This window comes from Simochromis diagramma, unplaced genomic scaffold (genome assembly GCF_900408965.1).
Source record: "Simochromis diagramma unplaced genomic scaffold, fSimDia1.1 OVJJ01000317.1, whole genome shotgun sequence".
NCBI lineage: Eukaryota > Metazoa > Chordata > Actinopteri > Cichliformes > Cichlidae > Simochromis > Simochromis diagramma.
The window spans coordinates 792,406-818,546 of NW_024386994.1; the positions used below are offsets into that span (position 1 = coordinate 792,406).

Consider the following 26,141-nt stretch of genomic DNA (forward strand, 5'->3'; position numbering starts at 1 on the left):
GGACACGTGTGAGTTTAAACAGCTTAAAGAGCTGCACAAGAAATGTATCACAGATGGCTGAAATTTGTTCAGGCAGTAGAATAAAAAAAGATGTTTTTTTATATTTTCCTGCAGGATCACAGCAAACAATACTACAGAGGTATGATCATCTTGGCAGGCCACAAAATTAATGTATATATTTAAAAAAAATGCTCTGCCATTGAACGACCGTTAAAGCTTAGTGAATAAACAAAAGACTGCAGGATGTTTTCCTTTGTTTCATAATGACAGCAGCGCCTCATTGCTGCTAAAGCGATTTTTCAGCAGAACAATGAACCCCTACTGTACCAGCTCCAGAGGTGCTGGGCTGCAGCTCATCCAGGCCTGTTGGGGTTAGTAATACAGGAAGTAAAATGTTAGCAGGGACACTGTGAGTTGAGCTTTGTATATTTGAGCTTATTTGTATTTACACTTGGAAAATGGGCACCAATAAAAGCAAATACCATTCCCTATATGGATGTAATGGATGTCATTATGGATGAATTTGAACATATTTGACTGTGTTTTCTTTCTATTGTCCTTTGGAAGTGGCACCGAATACCTAAAAATACACGTGTCGGGAGAGTGTTTGGGAGAGTTTGAGAGAGAGTGCTGTTTCTGACAGAAATTTCTGGTCTAAACTTTCCCGACTGTTTCAGACCACCTGCATACGCACCCGTCTCTTTGATCTCAGGCAGTGTCTCTGCTTCGCGTCTCTCCCCTTGTGCCCTCCTGGGGTGCCGAGGCTCATATTTTGAAAACCTCAGCTCTACAATGAAAACGTAACTGACATAAAACAAACGCGGTCTCGACGTACTTGAATCAAGTCTGACAATTGTGGAAAGGAGAAAAAATACATCCAAAGAGACATCCAAATAGACTCAAAATCAGAAAAGTGCGCTCACATCAACGTGAAGATAAGGAGCTGAAGTTTTCCTCTGAAATGAAAACAGCATTGGGTGAGTAATTGCTCCCTGTGTTTCTATCGATTTCTGACAATATTAAGATACATTTAAACTAAGTGTGAAATCGTCTTACTTTCTTAATTTGGAAAATGTATTAACACATTAATGCTTTTAGGGCCACTGTGCTGTTATGAAATATGTCAGCATTTAAAGCCGTGATGTGGAGAATTTTATGTGATTATAGCATCTTTCAAATTATTTGATGTCATAACTTTTCTTTATACTGAGAAATGAGACTATCCCTTTAAAACGGGTCCAGCTACAGACTTATTTTGCAGAGCATTTATCTTAATCGGGGTCTCAGAGCCAGAAATGGTCCGGTTCTAATTAGACCTGCTTTCACCAGCAACTTGGTCCATCGGATGTCGTAATATCGAACTGTTTCAAAGCAATTTGCAGTCCTCTGGGTACCTCCTGGGGATTGAATCAAATTTGAAAATAAGGAGACAATGAACAGACCACACAACGCAGTAAGTAAGAAGTATATAACCAAGTGTATTCCCTCTGTTAATGTACACATATTTAGAGTCATCTCACTGGAACACTTTACAATAACATTTAGAAAGAACAGGAAGATACTGGGAGAGTATGCTCAGAATGGAGAAAGAGAGAAACCAGACAAACGTGGCAGAAGAGAGTAACGACGGAGCCCGTCAAGTGAAATGACTACCGTCTTGTCTCTCGCCATATAGACAGAAATAGATATAAAACAAATTAAAGTAAATAAAAATCAGAGGATGGATAAAACCTGCTTTCCTCACAGGATACGGGGACATACGATCTCTACAGAGAAAAAGGAATGCATGAAGAACAAAGAAAGAGGCTAAGGATGACAGATGGAGGATAAAAGAGGACATTTTCTCCTCTGGAAAAGGAGAATGCATGGTTTCATGTTCATAACCCAAATCATATTTGCTCAGGTACCAAAAGAAAATACATAGAAATTTCAGTTTCCCAGAATCATAGTTATTTTTTTTCTCCAAACAGGAATGATAATAGGGAAAACACATTTCTCTTAGTAATGGGATGAAAGTCAAATATTTAGACATTTCACAAACTTTTTTCAGAATTTTTCTTTTCATGGTACAGTTTTCTTTTCTTAATAGACTTGAGAAAATTGGAATACTAGAGTTCTGTTGTACATCTTTCAGGGAACTGCTGTTCTCCTTTTATTTGTGTGCTCTTCCCATTAAGTTCGCTTTGCCCGCGGGCTGCCGTCAGTCCAGTCAGGCTAGAGAGGGGCGAACGACACAGTTGCTCTTTTTCAGCTGCTGCAAGGTATCTCTCTCCACAGTGGAACTCCAACACGAATGAATTCAGAATCTCCCTAAAATGTCTCTCATTCCTCCAGAAATGAAAAGAAATTTAAAAAAAGAAAAGAAAAGAGCAAACCAAAGTGACTGAGTCTTGCAGCAAGGCATTCCATCAGCCGCACTGTTCATGAAGTGGGGGGGCAGGGGTCTGAGGAACGGGGGGTTGGACGGTGAAGCTGTTCAAGAATCCCATCTTTTGCTGTGCACGTCTCAGCAAACGCACTTTTTGATTCGTTCACATAGGTCCATATGTTTCTGCAACGTCTATACATATATTTATAATTATATAGAACAGAGTTCATCTTGTTTGCTGGAGGTTTTTTCTGTTTTTCGGTGATTAGTAACTTGTAAGGACGTGACAGTTTCTCTGCTGGCCCACTAGGGGGCACCTCAGAGCCCCAGATACACATGACACAGATCTGCTGGAACAAAGGACGACCAAAGGGGTGTTTTTTTGGCCTCGATGAGTTTTTGGCGGCTAAACGTACAATTTAGCATCCGTTAGGTTGGAGCGGTGGCATCTCACGTAGTTGCTACTTTTAATGTTGTTACGATCATCAGTCATCGGCGTCATATTTTTTTGTTTTTTTAAACTCCACAGAAAGGAAAAACAGTTTATCTCTTTTTCGTAAATGAATACTACATGCTTGAAACACGGCAGAGTTTACATCGCATCGGCTGCTGGGCACCGTAGACAAGGAGAGAAACAGAGTTCGTGGGTGAACGAGAAGGAGAGAGAGAGATCCGATGAGAGGCGAGAGATCGGAGGTGTCGAACACTTACAGAGGTGGAGGAGCTGGATTTGACACAGTGTTTCTCTAAGCTGGCAGTATATTGATCTGCTAATTCGAGCCCGGTTGGAAAAAAAATCTGTTTGATACTGTCTAAGGTGACGCAGGTTCTCCTCAGAATCAAGTACAGGCCTTGACACAAATACTGATGGCGATGCTTTCCTACAGTACTCAGGCTAACCCATGAATCACTGCTTTATCAGCATTTGCTACGTGGTTGTTGGCACGGTATGTGTAGAGATGTAATAGCCTTTCCTTAAATCCACACTGTGGTTAGCATTGAATGCAACTGAAGTTTAGTCTAATCAATCAAAGCAATGTGGAAATGTGTGAGGAGAGCTGTGATGTCACTGTGCCATCTCATTTCGCTGCCTCCCTCTGATTCGAGATGAACTGGTAACACATATGAGCACCTGACAATACTTGAAGTTTGAAATGAATTAGCCACTGTGATGTGTTTGCAGTTTTCCCACATACTGCCTTCTCTCCCTCCTTCTCCCCGCCGTCTCTTTCCTTTTCTAAGTGCTCTGCTGTCTGCCCCTGTGTGTCACGGCGGCACTCCCTCAGACGTAGTACTCTTTGTCTTTGTTCTTCTTGTTCTTGGTGACCGTCTTGGCAGTGCTGGGCTGTTTCTCCTTCACCAGGGCCCCATTGCTCTGTGTGGCTGAGTTGCTAATGTAGTTACGGCTCTGGTCCACCTGATAGGAGCCCTCATCGCGGTTGCGGTACTTGTACATGGCGTACAGCAAGATGAGGATGCAGAGGGCAGCGGCTGCCACGATGCCCACCACCATCCCGGTGGTGCTGCTCGACTGCTGCACTTCTACGGCACCCGGGAGCCCTCTCTCTGGAGACGTGGGGTCTGGAGTGGGAACATGAGGGAAATTTGGGGGATAGGTTATACCTGGGACTCTACGGTGGCCTGGATCCAAAGAGGGCTGGGCCGGCGGCAGCAGCACTTGGTCCCGGGTGTTCATTTTCCCGGCAGGGATGTTGTTGCTACTACTGCTGCTGCCGCCGCCGGCTGACTTGATGCGCGGGTTCAGCTGATCGGGGTTGGCTGTGGGGGTGGAGGAGAGAGGGGGGCGGGAGTTGGGGAAGCGGGAGAAATGGCGGTCTCGGGGGTTTTGGACGCCACCCTCGACGGCCGGGGGAGGGGGGAGGACAGTCCTGTCGGTGACCAGGGCGGAATTTTTGTAATAGTCCTCGTCATCTGACTCGGTCATCTCCCCCGAGCCGTACGCCGACACCTCGATGGTCTCCTCGCAGTCCTCCTGGTCCAAGGGGCAAGGGGGCCGGCCGTTGGGCAAGGGGAGGGATTCTTTGGTGGTTTCAAGCAGGGTGAGGAAAGGGCGGTAAGTGGTGGGGGGCGGGGGTATTACTGGGTAGTGGGTGGCGATAGATGGGGGGTCTAGGGAGTCCACTGTAATAATGGGCAACACTAATTCACCTCCTAGGACAAGAAAGAGACAACGAAGGAAAAGAGTGTTAGAGACCACCTGAGGGAGAGACGACTTCCAGATCAACAGAAGAAAGACAGTTCAAATGTTACAGAAACACCAGTATTAGAACAGCACTACAGCTTAACATGAGGTTAGTTCTACAAGTTTAGTCTGTTCTATTTAAAAAGTTAATATGCTGACTAACTTTGAGCTGCATTATAAAACAAGATGTAAGAATATACTCTAGCCTGCACCTGCTCCTGACTGTTCTGACCTATTTCGCTGTGCTGCATATTCCTACATGTCATATCACTAACACAAGGTAAAAGCAGACTACAAATTACACTGAACAACGTAACATCTATTGTACTACACAGCCTATCCTTCACTGCTAACCTTTCTAGTCCTACCTACGCTGACTACGCTAGCGCTCAGATGTTTCTGCTGTGATTGGTTAAATAAGATAGCAAACCACGAGGTTCAGGTCACTTACATCAACAAATTGGCCGCATGATTTTTGCATGAAAAAAAAAATTACAAAAAGAAAGCTGTGTAAGATTGTTCTCGGATAGTGATAAACAACTCCCCTCCCCACCCCCACCATTGTTTACCTCCTCTCCTCTTTTGTCTCTTTATTGGGTGAAAAATAATCAGAATGTAACAAAAAAAAAAAAGAATAATAATGTATTGTTGCATTATTCACTTGTTCTCCCCCCCCCCCCAAATTCACATGAAGAATTGTCTCAATCCCATTTTCCCCTTTTGGGCATGGTGGCTTCTATGGCTCATTTCTAATTAGCTTAATCTGTATGCAAACCCTCAGGAGCGGCTGCAGAAAACTGATGCCTCTAATTCTTAACCCAAACTCTCAGTGCACTACACTACAGCGCACTGAGTAGCAGAGTATTAAATAATACTGCTCAGTTTTTTATCATGACTCCCTCATGCCCACTTCCCTCCCAAACACCACACGTTAAACATGGGGGAATGATGTTCTTTTCAAACAGCCATCAACACAAATAACATTAAAAAAAAGTCTTAATGAGCCAGAATTTCAGTTCAAGCCTCAGTTATGCAATTTTAGCCCAGTGTGAAATAAGCTTCGACTTTGCTTCAGTTCAGATTATTGGGGAAAAAAGGTGCATTTAAGAGGAATCCTTGTATCATAGACTGAAATGGTTAGACATATCAGGAGTGTGTCAACAGGAAATAGAATATTAATAGCAGTAAATTTACACACTCAATTTTCTGTCCAGTGTTGCAAAAGGGTCAGTAAAGGAAACAGTTGAGAAGTATTGCAGAGTGAATTAGATTACAACACATCTTGGAGGGGGACAAAAGGGAAGGTAACAGCAAAACATAAGCAAAGAAATGCCAACATCACCAGCATAAAATCATGACTCTGGCTCTGTGTTCGATTGATGAGGTAAACCAGGGAGACTCAGTGGGAGAGAGTGGCTGGATAAGGCGTTTCAGGAATGAATGGGAAGGGAGGGGATGGTTAATAGGAGGTTCTGGGATTGTAAGAATTCCTCTGTGGCCTTTATTCAGCTCAGCAGCACTCAAACACCCCCAAACCCATTGGTCAGTTACAAAACCCCCACATTTTCACTTAAAGAATGGCAAAGGCTTTGTTAAAAAAAAAAGGTAATGCATTGGGTTAACAAAGCCACTGCGACATATCAGCATATAACAACACACGTGAGAGAAACGCCTTGAAATAAAGCAAAATGTCAGAGCTGTAAAGGAGAAAGAAACTTAGTAATTCTTCAACCGTTCTAAGTTATTATTTCACCACCACTACTGGAAAGGCTAGTTTCCATGGCAATGCTCAAGTTATTTCTCTCCCATACATTTTCTGTCTGCGTTTGAGGGATGAGTTTCACCTTGAAGGCGAGAGGACAGCAGAGTGCGGCGGCACATTTGAGGAACAAAGCAGATTCACTTCGAGTAGGATTTCCCCCAGTGCGTTCAAAAGAAAGAAAGAAAATCTTTGGGTTTCGTAAGATAACTCGTCAAAGTCGCTCCAGCGAGGGGGGTGGGGCCAACGATTTGGGAACGCAGAGAAGATCGTTTCCTAGAGATACAGGACGCATGTGCGAGTGAGGGTGATGACGAGACGTTAGCGCTGCTATCTTTACTCTGCCGTCTGTCTGCGTGGCGCAGATGCTGCGAGTGCAATTTCAAGCTTCATACCTGCTGCTCGGTGTGCAGCCTGCCCATTACTGAGAAGCTACCTCTGCTCACAGTGCGTCCTACTTACTGTACGTGCGGCTGACACGGCAAATAGATGCCCCTGTTACAATAAACATTTAATGTAATCCTCAGGAATCAGGACCACTGTGCTTCCCTGCTTAAAGTCTGCTTATAGGAGCCCCTCGGAGTGACGCTTACAATGGTTATTAAATATTTATGGGAGGCTCAGAGTCATCATGCACAAGTGTACATAGAAAGGATTGTTCAAGCAAGTGACCCACATCGCTCTACTGTCCTCTTAGTTTTTTAAGGAGCCAAAGCCTGAAGGCCTCATGGCATTATCCCATATGACTGGCAGGCAGCAGCTCCTAGCAGAATAATGAACCTCAGCCCTCATACACAGAGTGAGCCACATGTCAGACCTCCAGGCAGTTATCAAGTGAAACATCTTTTCATTTCCTGTTGTGCGACCTAAGCCTACTGCACCAATATTTAAAACCAATCAGCAACTTCAATTGGCTTTCCGGCACTGCACTGTGTGGTCCCTGTATGCAGCTCTGGTGCTGTTAACAGCCAGGTTGGAAGGTGGGGTGGGTGGGGGATACATGTCACAAATCTCCCTGCATGTGTTCTCCTGCTGAAAGCTGCCAAGAACCACAGACTGATGTAAACCAGAGGAAACCCAGGAAAGTGAGCATAAAATATTTAGGTGAATGCGTATTATTTTACATCAAAGCCATCAGACCCAAACTGGGATTTACTGAGACCAGTTCTGATGCCAAAAAAAAAAAAAAAAAAAAATTAGGCATGATTCCCACGTGTGGGGGTCTGTTTCTTTAACATTCCCACTCTGTCATTTCAGCGTTAAAGCGGGAGAGACTCAGATATTCAGCCTGATTGATTGAGTTTGACTCTTTTGATTTGAACAGCTGAGGCAGACGTTTAGTCCACAATGATGAAATTTCTTTATCTTTACCCACATGCCTCTCCACTGCGTTGCCAGTATGAGTCACCCCCACCCCTCCTATTTACTCAAAATAAGCACAGGGCAGATGGATACTGATGCATCCACGTCGGTCTCCTGACAAATATCGTTATTCTGCTGATCACATCACCCCGCTCACATCTATTTGAAATATTTAGAGCAAAAAGGTTGTTTGGAGTTTCAGCATTCTGTAATTCAGCTTCGATTAGGCTGCAGATGGAAAATCTAACTGCGTCCGAGCATAATATATTATCCCTTTCTTGCTTCTGAATCCTGCTACAATAGGTGGCCCTATAATCGGTGCAGGGAACAAACCTGCTTCTTTATATGCGGGGCTCTGTAAACTGCTGCTGCTGTTCTCAGGTGAACTGACTTGTTTTGACAAAAAAAGATATGATGCCCTGCTCATATTGTATCTCACTCAGAGTCACATATTGTGCAGCAATAAAGTCTCCAGTCTCCAATCTCCATGAAGACATTACCATGTCAGAGGTTCAGACAATCTGCAAACCATCATGTTTCTCCATGGTGCTCCGGGGCATTTGTTTACAATCTGAAGCTAAAGCGGCCAGATTTCCTACTCAGAATGCAACACAAGGAAAAAGGCCATCCTCCCTAAAACATTTGGTTCTAATTAGAATTTCAAAAACCACTTTTGTGTAGTTTGCAGAATATGTATAATTTTTTTTGTAAATGACAAAAATGCACCATTGACCAGTAATGAAATAAAATGGTTACAGGCATGTGAATAATGTTGAGTAATGCATTCTTCGCTTGTGTGATTAGGCTGACTGAGCACCTCTGCAGTGACTGGGTATCCCGACTAAGACTGTGATCCATATTTTTGGTACTGTAAAATAACTCTGCTAATTAAAGACAATCACCTAAAGCCCTGCAACAGACTGGCAACATGTCCAGGCTGTACCCCCCGTCTCGCCCTATGGTAGCTGGGAGACGTTTCATTATAACTCATGCAAACTCAAGCATTCATCATGGAGCTGATGCGACCTTTACTCAATTGCATTATTTTTTTCCACAGAAAACGATCAAATCAGAAGGCTCGTTCCAAATCTGACCAATCAGACACAGTAGGGGTAGAGGCTTGGACAGTAACACTTGCCTGAAACCTGAAAGGATGATGTACCGCTTAGAAAGCATCCTGTCATGCAGGTTCAAGCATCCATACTGCTCAGGATCCAACCCGTGGAACCTATATTGATAAACTTGGGCCTGTTACTAGCTAAGAGCGATCAATAAAGCATCACCCTGACAAATAACTAACACCCAAACCCATCGACTTGGCTCTGAGTCACATTGAATGCGGAGGGGGGCCGAGAGGCTCCAGGTCATCCTTCATCTATCACCCAATCTCTTATTTTCACTCCTCGGCCTAAGAAGAGCAATTCGTAGGTTTTCTCTATAGCATGCTGTCTGATGAATTATTGAGGAGCTCCTCAAAGCTCTGATCTTGTCAGAGTAAAACCGATATAGAGCCTACAACATCCTGGGACTGATAAGTAGCTTGGAGAAAAGCAAAGTGAGGTCATGTCGGGGTAGAGAACAGACAGAACATGATATATGGAGACAAAAAGACACAGCTTTAATGTTGGACGGATAGAATCTCAATATGTTTGTTAGTGTGAAATATAGTTATTATATGTGTAGCAAATGAGTGTCCATATGCATCTTTGGAGACTCTTTCCTGTCTGTTCATTTTCTGCTCGGTATATTGAGCTTTGTAATCGAGGTCCACATATCCTAGCGCTTGTCACCCTTCTGACAGAGACTCATTACAAACACTGAAGTATCAAAACCATAGCTCTAATTGGGTGATGTAATTAAGGCTCTCTAACAGTCAAAGTTTAATTAGCCTGGTGGGAACGCCAGGAATCGTTCATGGGAATTTCACTCTCTCCTTCACTTCCTCTTCCTTCTCTCTCGCAGGCTCCCTCTGTACCTCCGCTTCTCTCCTCTCCCCATTCCTCTGTTCTGCTTTGAGCGCAAAGGAACGTGATGCACATCTCAATGAAAGCCAGTCCTTCCCGCTCGTCTCCTCCTCAGGTCTTCTTCTCTGCACCCTGTGCTTTTGTCTATTTTGCATCCACTCTGAACTTGTCAGCAAATGTGCAACAGCAGCTACCCCTCAATCACTGTCTGAGCGTTTCACGTTGAGGACTCTCATTTAGCGTGACACAGCCAAAACACTCCTCCACCAAATGCAGCTTTGGAAAAAAGGGAAAAAGAAAAAACAAGCTGCATCTCTTGAATTGTGTGCTGTGGTGTTACCAGCTGCAGGTAAGCAGATGGAGCTCAGCTGGTTGTATATATGAAGGAGTTGTATCGATCCTCATCAATTCATAACCACTGCATCTAGCTTTGCTTAACAGAAAATCCACAGCTGCCTTTAAAATGTTTCTCTCCTTCTTTCCTGAAGGCAGTTCAATAACAGCGAGCCGAACACTCACATGTAATTGAAAACACTGGGAATTGGTCCTATCACACAATGACTAAAGGCCTGTGTTTGTGCAGCAGTGATGGAGGGGGAACATGCTTTGGAGACAATGTTGATTCTGCTCTCCTCGTCCACAGTTTTCACAGAGGCTTATCCGACCCCGCCGGCTCGCTTCGCTGGAACTCTCGTGGCATCTGGAAGGTGTGATACAGAGCACGCGCGCGCGTGTGTACGCACAAGCGCGTTCATTGTTGCTCGGGAGAGTCGGAGGCAGAGAGAAAACTTTACACCCACAGAGTGAGAGAGACAAGTGCCTGTGTGGAAAGGTGAGCATGTCAGACACCGTATGTGTGTTTGTGGGGGCGTGTGAGAGAAAGGGAGAGATAGTGAGTTGCATTTCCTCATGGGAGATTAAGCCTGGACATAGCATCCAACCAAAAAAAACTCTCATTTCTTCTTTTGATAAGAGGGGGATCGAGTCTCTATTTCAGTCCCAACCACCTACAGAGAAAACTGCAGGAAAATGCTGCACTCAAGTTTCTCAGCACTGGTTCAGATCAGGTTCTCCTAACACAAACATACTGATAAATGTTGTAATCTGCTGCCATTTACAGTCCACCAGTCAAACCACTAATCCACAATCCTACAACAAACTTTTACACAGTTATTCAAGGTAACTCAAGTGCTTTTCGGGGAGCACATACACTGCTTAACAAATTTATTAGACCACCAGTCAGTACCAGGTTTATGCTACAGCTGTCCTAACAGTACTGGTAATTACCAAAACCATTTCTTATGTGTCTGTAATGACACAAGATCTATTAGTATAACAAGAAAATAATAATTTTCTTAAAGACCTAGTATCACCCCAGCCTGGTTCTGCTGGAGGTTTCGTCCTGTTAAAAAGGTGTTTTTCCTTCCCACTATCACCAAAGCACTTGATCATAGGGGGATTGTCTGTTGGGGTTTTCTTTGTATTATTGTAGGGTCTTTACCTTAAAAAAGTTGTTGTGATTTGGAACTGTATAAATAAAATTAAAGTTATCCAGCAGTATGCACAAGTCTCTTTAATCAAAATGATATTTTAATACTAAAATATAATTATTATATTTTAACATTTGAACAAACGAAAAAGGACATCTTTGTTTTTCTTGAACAGTTTTAGTGGTTGAATATTGTCCTTGATTCATTTCTGGGAAAGCCCAGTGTGCCGGCTCAAATTCAGACATAAAAACATGAATATAGTTTGTTATTTGACTAACAAATAACAAAGTAATTTTTAAGTTTTAAACTTTTTTTTTGACAGATTTCTAAAATATTTGTTTTTTCTCATTTTTATGACGGGTCATCAGATACATTATTAAGCAATGTACACTATGGCGTTTCTCTTCATTTTTTCCCTTTTCCCATCATATAAAGCAGCGGTCCCCAACCCCCGGGCCTCGGACCGGTACCGGTCTGTGAGTCGTTTGGTACCGGGCCGCGAGAGTTGAGGCTCGGGTGTGAAATGTATGGTTTTCGGGGTTTTTATCGGTTTCCAGCGTTATTTTGTTATTGTTTTTATCGTTTACTCGGTTTTCCTGGGTCTTTTCACGTGTGATATGAATAAATCTTCTTTTTTTCCGTACCGGTACTAGTTTTATTTTGTTGTATTTATCCACGACACCTTGTAGGCCGGTCCGTGAAAATATTGTCGGGCATAAACCGGTCTGTGGCGCAACAAAGGTTGGGGACCGCTGATATAAAGCATGTTCTGCTGAAGCTACACAATGGTTTGCCCTATCTCAGAACATTAAGGCAGGTTTGATTCCACGGTGATGCATTAAACTCATCCTTCACATAAAACCACACTTAGCTTATAGCTAGTAGTCGCTAGCAAGTCTTGTTTTATGCTCCAGGAATTTAATGTTTTCTATTATTTGACAGTGGCATCATAGTGGCTCTGCTTTGATTAAAGGTTTCACCCACACCAGAGTCAAATCTGTGAACCCATTAAACACACAACTCTTGTCACTCAAGATCTTTAAGGATGAAATACTGCATAATTTAATGTGGACATGCATATCTTCTGACTCTTGGAGTTTTAGAAGCCTTGACTTGTAGCTGCACGAGTAATTTGAATCTCACTTTTTCACTGAACAGGCATGGTTCTTGGCAGTTTTTAAATATGGCCAGCTTATTAGTGCTAGAAACCACAGCGGCAAGGAGTAAAACACATGGCCTTTAACTTCCACCTCCTGACATGGTGTCAGAACATTGCTTGACCCTCTGTTCACACTAACAGTGCCTCAGCCACCAGGTCTGCCAAGCTACAGCTGTGCGCCATGCAGAACAAGCTGTGTTTCCACGTTGGAACTGTCCTGCCTTGTTAAAATCGGGGCAGGGGATTGGTGCAACAGCTGGGAAAATGCCAGGTATTACCACATGGCTGAGCAATTGACAGACCACAATGCTGCTGACTGCCTGCTGCTTTAAAAAGCAACAAGAAAAAAAACTCGGAGAGTACACATCTGGCCAATCAGAGCTGCATACAGGGGGGCTGCGCAGTCACAAGGTATCATTTAGAAGAGGAGAAAGGGACATTGAGGTAGTCTAGGTAACTCTGCTTTTGTGTTTTAGGCTGACTTTGTTTCCAGATAAAATACAACAAAGGCAGAACTCCCTGAGCTGACTCACCATTTCCAGGCTCGCACTCCTCCAAATCTTCGTCATCGCTAGGACATTCAGCCGATGCTACCAGGAGGTCGTCTGAATTCTGGAAGAACAGAGAGGGAGGAGATACAGTCAGGACAAATTTTATTTGTGTAGAGGATACACCGAATATCTAAGCGGATTAAGAGTCTCTGGAAGTCACAGTGAAGGTCTTCGGCTCCACCGATGCCTAGTCTCACAGAAGCGTGTGCAGCTGCAGTACGAGAAGCAAACTTCCGGGGAAAACTCTTATCTGTAACTCAGTTACAACATGAAGATTTATTGTTGAGCAGTTGTGGCACAAGAGCTGAAAATATGGAGGTGGCAGTGCTTTATGAGCAGCACCCGTGTGTACTTATGTAACAAAAGATGAGGAGCTCGAGGGAAACCAAAGTGAAACAATCTCTTTCTGACCCAACGCCGCCGATCAAAGAGGTGCAGCTTGTCGAAACAGCGCGTCAGCTCCACTGAGTGGGCAAAAGTGTCAGACATTGAAGGCTCTATTGCACAATTGTTTTTACTTTTCAGCACATGCAGTAGATTATCTCCATTATGGTCTCCAGTATTATTTTTGACCTTGAGCTTGTAGACATTTGAAGTAGGCGATAAAGAAAGCAGTAGACATGGAGCCTGTTGTGCCGGGTTTACAAGTACAGCGGGTACAACAGCGGGGGTCTTGAAATGAAAGCAGATTAAATCTGACAAGGTGGTTCCAATTTAGTAGCCCAGGTTTGTCCTCACTGCTGCATGACTCACACAGCTGCGTGTCTAGACACCCAAACATCCTGTCCTCGCCTCCTCTCAGCCTCTGGTTGTTATTCAAGATGGGGTCATCTGATAGAAAATGGAGGGCTTTTATCAGCATAACTGATTCACTGCCTCGCAGAGTTTTCGCTCTGTTATTAATCCATGGCACGGGCATAATCATTTATTAATTACACTGTGTCCGTTTGAGTGTGTGTTCACATCACCTAGCTCTGTCAAATGGTCCTAATGATCCCGTTTCAGTTTCCCAGCAACATCTCCATCACGCATGCACTTACATTCGTATTCCATCCATGCAGCTGCTTCGATATAAACAGCGCATAATGAATCCTTTAAAATGTGCACTCCTTTAAATTAAACAACCAGGACATCAATAAATGCACACGTCGGGCTGTGTTTGTGGCCATAAAAGCTAAAAGAAAAGAAAAAAGGAGTTTTTATAACACAATGTCTTACTGATTGAATTTCAAAAGATTTTTTTTAAGCCTCCTGGAGTTATGATGGCTGTAATTTCGTGCAACATCTGTGACACACTTTTAAACCCCAATTTACCTGACCCCCCTGGAACATCCAAAACAGCCCCGCTGACTATCTCCAAGCAGCATCCACAAGGACTTTGAACCATCTTCTATCCATCCAGACAAATCAGAGAGAGATGGCAAACACCTGGGATGCTCTCATCTTAAGACAGCAGCAAGGGCGAGGCTTGTGATCTTAGTTTTATAACATCCTGACACCAAATTTGGGTCAGAACGAGACAAGTGATGACTTCCAACTGTTTCGTGGAAACCCACAGTATCAAGGGGTAAAAAAGCAGAATAAATCAGACCCCCGCATGCACATCAAAAGGTAGATCTTTTATTCTAAGCATCAAAGCACATTATTCCACTATGATCAAAGCTACAGCGCGGCGGGTAGCTCAGAGCTTTTGGAGAAATTGAAATTTAAGTTTCTGCTCATATATAGTTAGATTCTGCCACTCCTGCATTAATACACCATTGCCATGTTTGTTTTTTTTATTCATCTGAAGAACAGGAAAAACAACGAGGCAACAATTCCTAATCTGACCACATGACTGTGACGGATCTAGAGCAAGGATGTTAAAGTCTTTTGACATCATGAGCCACATACAGCTCACTTCGATCTTAAGCGGCTGGACTGGCGAAACTTCCATTTATGCTGACGTACAGAAGTTTAAGTGCACATTTATTCACTGAGATATTTCAATATAAGAAAAAGAAATGCAATGGAAGAAATCTATCAGCACAACTCTTTGGGCTTGAATTATGAAAAAATAAATGTGTAAAGTTACAGAAAGTTCTGCGAACTCTGACTGTACTGTAAGTATAAAAATGAAAGCTTTTGTTAACTGACAGAAAATGTTTACTGTAGATACAAACATTTGGGGTTTAAAGGATGAGGCACAGTCCATAAAACTGTTGTATACTTACACTTCTTCTGTTTCAAATAGGGTGAACCAGACATGGCCACTGAACAGGCAGGGAGTATCTGGAATCATGTAGTTCCATGAGGACCTTCTCTTTTTGCATTCTTTTCTTTTTAGGTGGAAAAAAGTTTTTATTTTGACAAAAACAAGCAAATCGCTAAAGTAAACCAAGCTACCATCACCTCCTGGATGATCTACAGCACCACATAATTCAAAATGATTAGTCAATAAAACCCAGAAACAAAAACCTAAAGATTTGTGAATTCATCTAAACTTCTTCCAGAAAAGTTGGTTTTCTTAATTATCTGATTTTTAGTTTTCAACTGCTATTAATGCTGCACATAACAGACTCTTAAGTGGCATTATTCAATGTTTCCTGCTGTATGGACCTTGTCATTTACTTTCTGTTTCACCAAAGAACCAGCTACTTTTCTAATACAGCTGTCTATGCTTTGGACTGAAGGTTTAACTGGCTGCAAAATAAGTCTCGAGTTTATGATCTAAAGTGTCGAGTCTTATCGAACACAATGTGATGTTTATTTTGTAAATTATTTTCTGAATCAGTGTCAGGAAGGATGGTAAAGCAGGGTTGGGTGGGCGTACATTGGGACTGACAAGTTGGTACCATAAAAGCACATGGGCTCTAAGTCAGATCCTCCCCCTTCAAATTAGACCTTCAAAAATAGAGCTTCACAAACCAATGGATAATGTCACATTGGCTACGCCTGTCTTCATATACCCTGTAAGATTGTGACTCACGTATCCCAAATTTTCGCCAGGCACAGTGATAGTCTGTGATTCTGATTGAGTTTGAGTCGTGTATGGGTTTTTGCTCCGTCTTGTCTGTTCAGCTTCGATACACACCGCTGCTCGCACTAAATACACTGTTTTCTTCCATTTCCCCCCCAACTGCTGTTCCTGCCACAAATATGAAAACAAACAACACTTCCAGTTCACCACAGGCACGTTCCCAGGACAGAGCCTGGTGTTTAAAAGAGCAAATATAAATGATTTCATACAGTCTGGTGCCTCTCAGCTGTTGTAAAAATCAATGTAATCCTCCACCCTTCGAGAGGTTTTGCCTAATTTTGCTAGACTACAGCTGTGTTCACAGTTATTCTTTTGTTGCTTTATTCTGTCTTTCCTTTGGGTTGGGGGACAGAGGAGGTACCACACCTGGGACCACCTGTATGATCAGCGCTAATGTTTTTAGGCTTTTCTACACACAGAAAAATGCCTGTTTGATCATTAAAGTACATGCATAGTGACTCATAGGTAATATCTTTTGATTCGCCAGCATATATCCTTAATGCTATTTTTGTCTATTGTGGCAATACACTTGGTTGAGCTAGGTGCATAATAATCATAAAGATGGAGCCATTAAAATGTGTGTACACTATCTAAAAAATAGAGTCTTAGCAATAAAAAGCACTCTAAAGGTGGAACCGTGCTTTTTTATGACCCAACATAAACATAAGTCAGCAAATGGAATACACATTAAGGCTTGTAACAACCAAAAGGCAGACAACACTCAAGAGTCCTCTGCTATCCTAAAATGCTTCTGGATAATTTATCAAGCGGGGCAGTCTGGGGCTGCCAATTTCACATCACAGACAGATGCTTTTAAAGCTCGCTATACGCTCAACGTGGAGAGCAGGTTTCGCCAAGAAGTCTGGAGGCCAGAGACACTGAACCGAGTGCATCGTACATGCGGCATCTTAAATCCATGTTCCACTGATCTCATGTTTAAAGAGAAGAGAGAGAAACACTAAATCACAGACCAGCTGATTGTGCCAACTGGGCACAATCAAGATGCTGTTGACTGCGAAGGAGCTCTGACAGGTTTTAGGTCCAAAACTTTTTGTTTGTACTTCCGTGGCGCCGATAACCATGACTGAGACAAGCGCACCTTCATATTTTGTCAACTGCCATCAAAGTATTAGTTTGATGAGCCTGTGGAGGCCTCATTAAGGCTGACTTTTATCAATGTACAAGAAAGAAAGAAAAACAGTTGCTGCAAAACTAAAAGTTTTCTTTAATCTGGGTGCTCGCAGTATAACTTTGCATCTATTGTGCAGCGGTGTCAACAGCTTCACCTTATCTTTAGTCTAATTGGAACTGCCACATTTACCCAAAATGAGGCACAATAGGAAGGTTTGAGACGATGATAAAAGGACAAAGACGAAGATCTAAACACATTCTGGATCTGCTGATCATGGTTTTCAGGGAAGAGTGTGAGTGGCTCGCTGACTGATCTCAGATATGCCTCTGTGGACATGAAGAGTGCTAATGAACACAACTGAATAAGAGGAAAGCACTAGTAATTGGCACCGCGCTTTTGTGTTTTCCGCGACACCATAAAAGTATGCCATAGAGCTGAAATTGAAAGTATGGAATTGACAGGTTTTAAAGCTTTCAACTAATTAAGGTACAAAATCTTTACAGCGCCAAATATAGCTGACGTACAGTACATCCACGAGCATGGGCGACAAGCTTTCAGCGCTTCCTCTCATGGCCTGGATCACACTTTTTTTTGCACAGCACACAGTTTATAGCTAATGATGCTGGATGTGAGCTGGAGCGTATTCCCCTCCTGGATCTTGTTATTAGGTCTTTTTATGATGGCCCGCCTCTTCCATCTTCTTGCATGTGGGCAAGGAAAAGGTCCCCTACCGTTTGCTAATTGTTGCTTTCCGTGCTGGTAATATGTGCCTTTAGCCCATGTGGATAATCATCAGAGCATAAATCACAGCCTCTCACATGCGCACGATGTAGACTCGTAAATGGAAGTTTATTGTTGTGCTCTTTGTGTAGCAAGATTTCCTTCTCGAGATGGTCCTGCCTTCGACCAGCCTCTGGATGAGCAGTGATTTCTAGGATCCCGGTCAGCCACATCTTCTTAAAGAAAATCAAAACCGCAGTGTTGATTGGTCTAATGGATGGATCAAACAGCTGAGGGCTGTTTGACCATCTGAATACAGCTGATGGCTAACAAGGGGAAACTCGCACACAGCACAGAGCTGAGAATGTGACTGTTTGACCTTGTAGCTGACATCTGATTTCTTTTGAAATCTCTTCATGTAAGAAGAACCATCTGGTTACTTGGCCATGCTGTTTAATCTTTCAAATATTGTTTTCAGCAGTTTGAGGATTTTGGGGAAACTTTAAAAAGCCAATTAAAACTAACTGGCAATGGGCCATCACAATGCACAGCACCAGAGCATCTTCTTGCCTCGGTGACTCAAACAGCAGCCTTTTGATTTTTCTCTATGAATCATATAAACAAGCTGGCATCACTAGCTCACTTTGCTCACCTGTGTCACACTGTCCCTCATGGTTGGCGAGCGCTGTTTGCGGGTGGTGGTTGTGGCCATGGTGGTGGTTGTCTCCATGATTGTGGTGGACATATCAGCCAGCGGGGTGGTGGAGGTGGTGTCGGTAGTCAGCACCGAGGGCACGTCACCCACCAGCCTCAGGTTGCCCTGGGTCTGGACGTTGGGGTCGCCCTCGGCTGCTAGTTTGAGGACCTGCAGGCCGTTGTAGTACAGGCCTGAGATCTGGCCCTGGAAGTGGCGCCCTTTCTCTCCACCACCGATTTTGATGAACGCTTGGCTGTTGAAGATGGTCAGCTGGCGACCTAATATGCGACAGATGACAAGACGGAGGGATGAAGGAGGAGAGAGAAGCGGAAAGAAGAGAGGTCATGAAAGAGGGGAAGGAAAGAAAGGGGCAAAGAATACAAATCAGGTCATGATCTTCAGGTGAGCTTCAACATGAAACACAGTGAATCGGAGGAGATAGGGGGAGTGTTTCAATCACAAGGGATTTCCTGGGTAACACTTTAGGGAGATTGGACCCTGGCTTGCTGCAGTTGCAGTCATTATGGAGCTAGTCACGTGGCACATTCCCAGAAAAGCACCCTGAATCTGGCAGTCAAATAGATTGCAGGAGCAGTCGCGGATTGACCCTGAGACTGAAGGTTCACAGCAAAATGCATCTCATTTGCCCTGAGATGGAATATATTAGAACAATGCTGGGTCTATGTCATTGACCTCCAATGCACATGAGCTGCACAATGATAAAGTATCTCTGCCAGAGGAAAAACCATCACCCTGCTTTGCCATCTAAAGGAGGAAAATGAGATTCTCATTGGAAGAAAATGTTTAATTCAGCAGGGGCTGTTCCTCTCTGTGGTCATTACCATTCATCTGGATGGATAGATGGATGAAGAGAGGACAAAGTCAACCGTTTAACCAGGGTCCAATACTAATGTGTCACCAGGTCTTGTGGTGTAGGGGCAGAGTGGGGGCAGTCTGAAAGGTATAATTTTTCTCCCTGTATTTTCTCCAACTGACATCCATTTAGATTTTATTTTATTCATCTCCTCCCCTCCGACAGGCATGCATCCCTACTGTGCCTGCTTATCCCCAACACTCAGACTGACGCAATCTTTGACCCCTAGTGAGACTCACATGGACATCGGGGAATATTCAGGTTAGAGGAAAACTGTTGGAAGGATGTGGGTTAAAAACAGTCCTTATGAGGTAATTACTCAGAGGAGAAGGATGGGAGAAGCTAAAGAGGTTTTTTATGGATTAATCAATCCCTGCAAGGAAAGAGAGAGTGTGTTTGTTCGTGAAAGGGATACTGCGCTAATGTGTGCATTTGGGAGTGAAATATTGACTCAGTAGACATGGTGGGCTACGAATCTTGGGCCTGAAGGGAGTGTGTTTATGAATGTGGTTGCGTGTGTGCATGTACGCACATTTATTACGTCTTGTGCAGGTATGGGAGATTACTCCTCAGCGCTTCTGCTGGCACTCCTGCTCAAGTAATCTGCTCACAGTGACTTCGCTGCATGTGATTCAATTAAATAACAAATGCTCTGAATAACTTTCTGAATGCTTGTTTCATGGTTTCAATCTGACTGTAAGCTGGTGACAACTTTCTTCTCATCAGACGCTGGGGACAGGTCCAGGTCCCATTTGCTTTCAATTAGGAGAGCTGAGAGGGTTCTTCATCACTATAATTATAATTTACTCTTCATCTATATGGGTGTGTTGACCTGTTTATAAGATTCAGGTGTGCGGGAATATCAGAGGAATTATGTCAATGAATGCTTGCGTTGGTACGTAAATGTAAAACTGCATGTTTAATCTACGTGTGTACGTAGACTCTACAGAAGTGCTGAAGACATAAATCTGTTTCCTCGATGAGGGCCATTACACATGTCAGCCTATTATCAGATCATTAGACCCACCAAGGTCCCACAAGGGACTAGGCTCCTGTCCCCTAACTCTATAATAATGAGACTTAATGTCTGGCATATGCGCTGTTGACATAATATCTGACTCTTATTCTATTATATCATTACTTAGCATGTTTAGTGTGGGAGTGATGCTGCAATAAATAGAACAGGAAAGGATGAACAGACTGTTAAACTACGAACATCAGCCGGGAAAATACAGGAGAAAATACATGCACGTGTATACATAAAGATTCACTTTAAACACACACACACACACACACACACACACACACACACACACACACACACACACACGCTTGCACTAAAATTTTAGCCCCCTTAATTAACCCCACCCCGCACACGTTCACAAATCAGCCCAGAAGGTCTCCATTGTAAACATCTTCACTTGGACTGAAAGGGTCATAGAGTGTGGACAAGTTGAAGACATGGTGTTTTTCTATTGTGTGTGGTGTGAAACTCCAAGTCACAAGATGGTCTGTTCAGATAGGACAATTTACTCCGCAGGAGTTAAGTGTAATGGTGGCAGAGTTACACTCTGAGCCAGTGACACAGTCATAAGTAAGCTATATTGACAAGCAGCTTATGATTATGATGTAGAGTAAGGAGGATTAGTAATACCTCCTAGAGTCACTGCACATGCATTCATGTATCATACATATTTCTTAAAATGTCCAAGCATCCGTTGGGTGACCTATTTAATGCCTCTCTTTGTAAAAGAAAAAAAAAGCCTCGAGCACATGAGAGTACTGTGGCCATTTATGTGCTCATCCCATATGAGACAAAGAAAGCCAAGAAGAAAGGTGCCCTCTAGACTAGATGAAGGGAAATCAGTGTTTGTTTTCGTAGCTGTCTGCTCAGGATGAGACTCTAACAAGGCCTGATGAAGTTATTGTTTCAGGGTCTGCCGGGTCAAATCAAAAGTGACATGTGGTTTTAGAACCAATTTTGGCGGCAGGCGTAAGTGGGGCGGGGTGGAGGCGAGGAAAGATAGAAAGAGAAGCCTCTGCAATGACATGCAATCACGGTGCTTAATATGACAGAGCTGGCTGTGGCGCTGCTGCAGAGAAGAGGGTGTGTGTGCATGTATATAATAACTTATGAAATGTGTCAGTGAAATGACCTTTATGTGTGTGATAGTTGGCCTTTTCAAGTAGTGTCTATTTCCTCAACATTAATTTACATACACCTCTCCCTCTGTGTGTGCGCTTGTGTGTATTAGGCAGCAGCACAGCACACATGGGTTACACATTGATGAGGCTCTGTTTCGCCAATTTCAATGTGTATGGATGTGTTTTGCCTCTCTCCACAGGAATTTTAAGGTGATGGGCATTTAATGGGCAGAGGCTTGACGATGGAAGCAGCTGGATAGGGGTGGCTGTAGGGTGGGGTGGTGGCGTTAGAGGGGCTAAATGGATTGGGGTGTGTATGTGCGTGTTTGTGTGTTGGGACGAGGGGCTGACAGCCAGCCTTTCATTATAATGGGCATCCGCAGCCATACACAAAGCCTTAATTAACTGCAATGCAGAGACCAGAATGGTCAGACTTCTGTAATCAGCTACTGCAGAGACTGAGCGGAGTTCATACATCTATCCCTCTATCTGTTTATATACCCATATGTCTGAAAATAATTAAAGATTTTAAAGTGTGAGAATTACGAGCAAAAATAATAAACGGCTATGCATATTCAAACATGAGTGCACTGTATATACATTTAGCGACAAAGATGTCTCTAAATGTAATGGATGCTAATGGACGCTAACATGTTGATGTTAAGTAGGAAAAATGCTTTGCCTGACAGACACGTCCCAATATATTCCCATTCTAAAATGCTAAACTTCACAGCATTAAAAAGCTACAGCCTAACAGGTGTAGGCTATTTAACTGTACCTCTCAACAATGTTTGTAGTGTTGGTGCTTTTTAAAGCATTTTTATTGAAATTAAAGTCCAACAGGTTTGTCCTTCAGTTTTGTTAGTGAATCGCTAGTATTAACATGTTAGCTAACACTAATAAACTACATGTGCCATTTCAGTTCTCCAAAATCTGAATGTTAAAATCCAGTCCAAATTGGATGTACAGTCTCTGGTTTGCTAGCATGCTAGCTATTGGTAGATAACAGGAAACAAGGTATAGCTGAAGGTGAAAGACTGTCTCAAACCATTATGTATTATTTCATGCCCGATTATACTGCTAAACTTCACAGCCTGGAATAAGGATTAAAATTTCTTAGAATTCTTAGAATTTCAAAGGAACACATCTAAGGCAACAGGGTATTCATCTGATAATTGTGATCTCAGGCAAAAATGATGGACCAACAAACACTGTCTAATGAGCCACCCTACCAGGATGGCTAAAAGCACACATTACTATTAAAGCTACAGTCGTTCAGTACCAATTGAACATGGAAATTGATTTTAATGATCAGTTTTCGCACCACCAGAGCAGAAAAATCTGCACAACCATCCATCTTCTTTAGCTATGTTCAACCTGATATCTACAAATAGCTGCCAAGGTAGTCTCAGCTACGTAGCTTTATGTGCAGCTAAAAAAAGAAGAAGCTTTATTTCTTGTAAATACAGATGGTGCCTTATTAAGAAATGCAAACTGAGAGAGCAGACCAGTTTGGGCCTGTTTTTAGCGTATTCTCTCAGTGTCACTCTGAGAGACAAAACAACATCATTTTATGTAACGATGAGATGTAATTCTTTCCTTCACTACATACCTATATTTAGCGTAAATAATGGCCCTTAGATTTAAATCCATAGGCTATGTATTTAATGAACAAATAGGGGAATACAGACTACAGACATGTTGCATACCAACAAAAAAGCTGTTGGTGATGAAATGATATGGATAGAAATATGCTGGAAAGCAACATGATCTAGGAGCCTTATGATAGCAGTTACATACATACAATATATATATCGTATACCATATAGGTATATCGTGATTACATGCGAATCCCAAGGCAGTTAGCCATTGAGATTGTTGAGATGTGTATATCTTTTTTCCCCATTTCTAAGGATACTGTAACTAGAAATGATGCATCTTGGAAAACCTCTTCCAGTTCTTCAGCATCATAAGCATCCTGGCAGCAGCTCTCTAAACAGGTGATCGGGGTAAGAAAAGGTGGGAACAACTCTTTCTAAAGGTATTATAAGCAACAATCACAACCCCCTTCATCCTGTCTTAGCTGATAGGTAATCAATATGACAGGAGATGTGGACTCCCTGCTATAGTACACTTTACCCCGGCCTGCAATATTATCACAGGGCTTTTCCTCAGCAGTGTCTTCAAACAAAGCATATATATTTTAATAAAACAAAAAAAATGCTTGAAGTAAATTAGCATTATAAAAATCCATACATGTATAATTGACTTTCTTTTAATGCTGGCCACAGTGAAACTCCTGAGTAATCTACCCAAGCCTGGAGAAAAAGAGATGATAAAGACAGGTTGGACAGAGTCTTGGAGAATAGGGACATAAGAGATGACAGAAGCGAGGGAGGATGACAGACGAGGAGGACAGAGAAAGAGCAAGTGTGCATGAGGACCGAATGTCAAAGAGACAGAGCGAGGGCATGAAGGGTGGGGATAGAGAGAGTGCATGACAGGCTCGATAAAAAGAACAAGAGGAATGATGCAGTTAAAGAGTGGCTGCAGAGACAGACATACAGTAACACACAAGAGTAAGACGGTAAGAAGCAAGCAGAAGGGCGAGTAAGTCATGTAGTGAGATGAAAGGCAAAAGGAAAGGGGAAAAAAAGAAGAAGAAGAAAGTGCAGTGAAGTGCTTACTATGGATATTAAATGATCACGGGAAGCACTAGTGAGTCACCTCCAGCTTTGCACCCTGATTTTCAAGTATAGCCACTTAATCACATGGTTAACTTAGTTATAACAGGGTTTTATATCTACCTTCCTTGACTAATGCCAAAGCTTCCTGCTGTGTGTATCCCCACAAACCTGCTGTTTGACCACAGAAGGTGCTCATAAAGAGGACGTAGGGATACATTAACACAGAGGTGGTGAGAATACTAAAATAAAATACCCAGCTGTCAAAAACAACATTGTAAAAACTGACCTAAAAATTGTAAAATTTTGTGATTAGTGATAGATGGTGTTAAATTTGTCTTTCATTAGTTATAATATGGTAAAAGTGATTGAACTGACACTTTTATATTCCTAATACATGGCTAAATACAAAGTCGGTGGTGAAAAGAAATTCCCAGAAAAAAAGCCAACTGGTCCGAAAACAGTCCATTTCACACAGCGATTCTATGTGCACACTGACTCTAAGACTGGGTGCAGTGGACCTCAGCGTCTTTACTTCAGTAAGAACTAAAAATAACACACTGAAATGATAACCAAACATCTATTCAAGAAGATTTTTGCAATAGCTACAAACACCGTTAATATCTTGCATGAAAAGTATAAATGTATCCTCTTTGTGTGCCTGAAGATATAATGCAGCACCTGATTGCACATTTTAAATCTTTTATCTGGGCACTAGTTTCACCGCAGTCTGAGTTCTCTTTGATAAAGATTACCTCTTTGACCAAAAGTAAAATGCTCTGAAGCTGTAAAAGCACATTTCTACCTTCAGTCTTCCTCAACTAGAGAGAAATGGCTTGTCACAGACGAGCTGTGGTCAGTAATTACTATCTATGTTGAGCCAAACTGGGGAGTGGGCTGGTTTTAGGCCACGCTTGGATTGCTATTGCACAGATTGCTTGTCGGAGGCAGAAAAATAATGGTTGCATGTCTGTTGCAACCCTCAAAATGTATGTGGAGAGGAGGGGAGGGGACGGCGGCCTGGCGCTGTGTTCTAGCCAGGTTTAGCCCTTCCTCTGCCTGTGGACCTGAAGCGGGAGGGAGGCACCCGGAGAGTGAAAGGAGTGGATGGTGGTAAAGGATGATCTAAGTGTATATGAGGGGATATGAAAAGCACTGCAGCTGGAGAGAGCAGTATCTCTCTCCCACCACCGTCATCATTACGCCTCTCTCATCCTCCTTCTACTCCTGTTATCTCACAGAGAGGAGGCATGCCATATGGTTGCAAGAAGCTTCTATTCCGAATGTTTTCTCTTGCAGGGTGGGAGGGATGGCCCAGAATTCACCTCTGTCAATGCGCTCCTTTTTGACGTGCAGGGTGCAAACTTGGACCATTAGCGTGCAGAGTCTGTATTTGTTTCTGCGCACAAATCCTTCATGCGCCTGCAGAATTTAGAGTATCCGTATCAACAAACATGAACTCCCCCATTTTCATTTTCTTCTGCAAAGAAAAAAGGATAGGAAAGGATAAAGTCGAAGAAGGCAGGAGCACAATGGGGGCGGGGTGGGATGCTGACAAAGTCGATTATGAAGCGTTCCCAAGTTATCTCCTTGGTGCACAGCTCTCCTTGGTAATTAAGAACGTTTTGCTTTTTTACTCCCCAGAAGTTGGGTTGGTTCGGGTAGAACACTATGAATTAATTGTGTTTGACAATGGCGATGAGGGGCCAAATGCAGCATGAAGATAGACAGAAAGTCTTGGGAGGCAGAGTGAAGCCCTGAGGTCCTTGAAGGAAGCTCTGGGCAGTGAGACTGTGACGGTGCAGTGAAGTACTCTGGAGACAGTAGATTGGATGTAATCAGATGTGGCTCTATATCTGATCCTACATCTGTATGTGGATCTTAAACAAGTGATACTGTCGAGGGAGAGACAAAGAGAGATAGCACAGTGGTTAGCTGGGTACAATTTTCTTTCTTCCTGTTCTCTCCAGCTGTGACTGTGCTGCTTTTAGGCCATTTCATGGTAGGGGACCAT

At 42.9% G+C, this 26,141-nt stretch overlaps 1 protein-coding gene across 14 annotated transcripts in view; it reads right to left on the reverse strand.

Moving 5' to 3' along the window:
* Positions 1 to 1,156: 1,156 nt before the first annotated feature.
* Positions 1,157 to 26,141, reverse strand: part of nrxn2b (neurexin 2b) — a 682,163-nt gene continuing 657,178 nt past the window's right edge. For 12 of the 14 annotated variants that reach the window (XM_040040736.1, XM_040040734.1, XM_040040735.1 and 9 more), the window contains 3 exons: positions 18,380 to 18,702; positions 12,839 to 12,917; positions 1,157 to 4,540 (listed from right to left, as the gene is read on the reverse strand). In XM_040040736.1, coding sequence (XP_039896670.1) covers positions 3,651 to 4,540; positions 12,839 to 12,917; positions 18,380 to 18,702 — 1,292 coding nt within the window. In that variant the 3' untranslated portion in view covers positions 1,157 to 3,650. The remainder of the gene's footprint in view (positions 4,541 to 12,838; positions 12,918 to 18,379; positions 18,703 to 26,141) is intronic. The other 2 variants (XM_040040737.1, XM_040040739.1) reach the window with 2 other exon arrangements.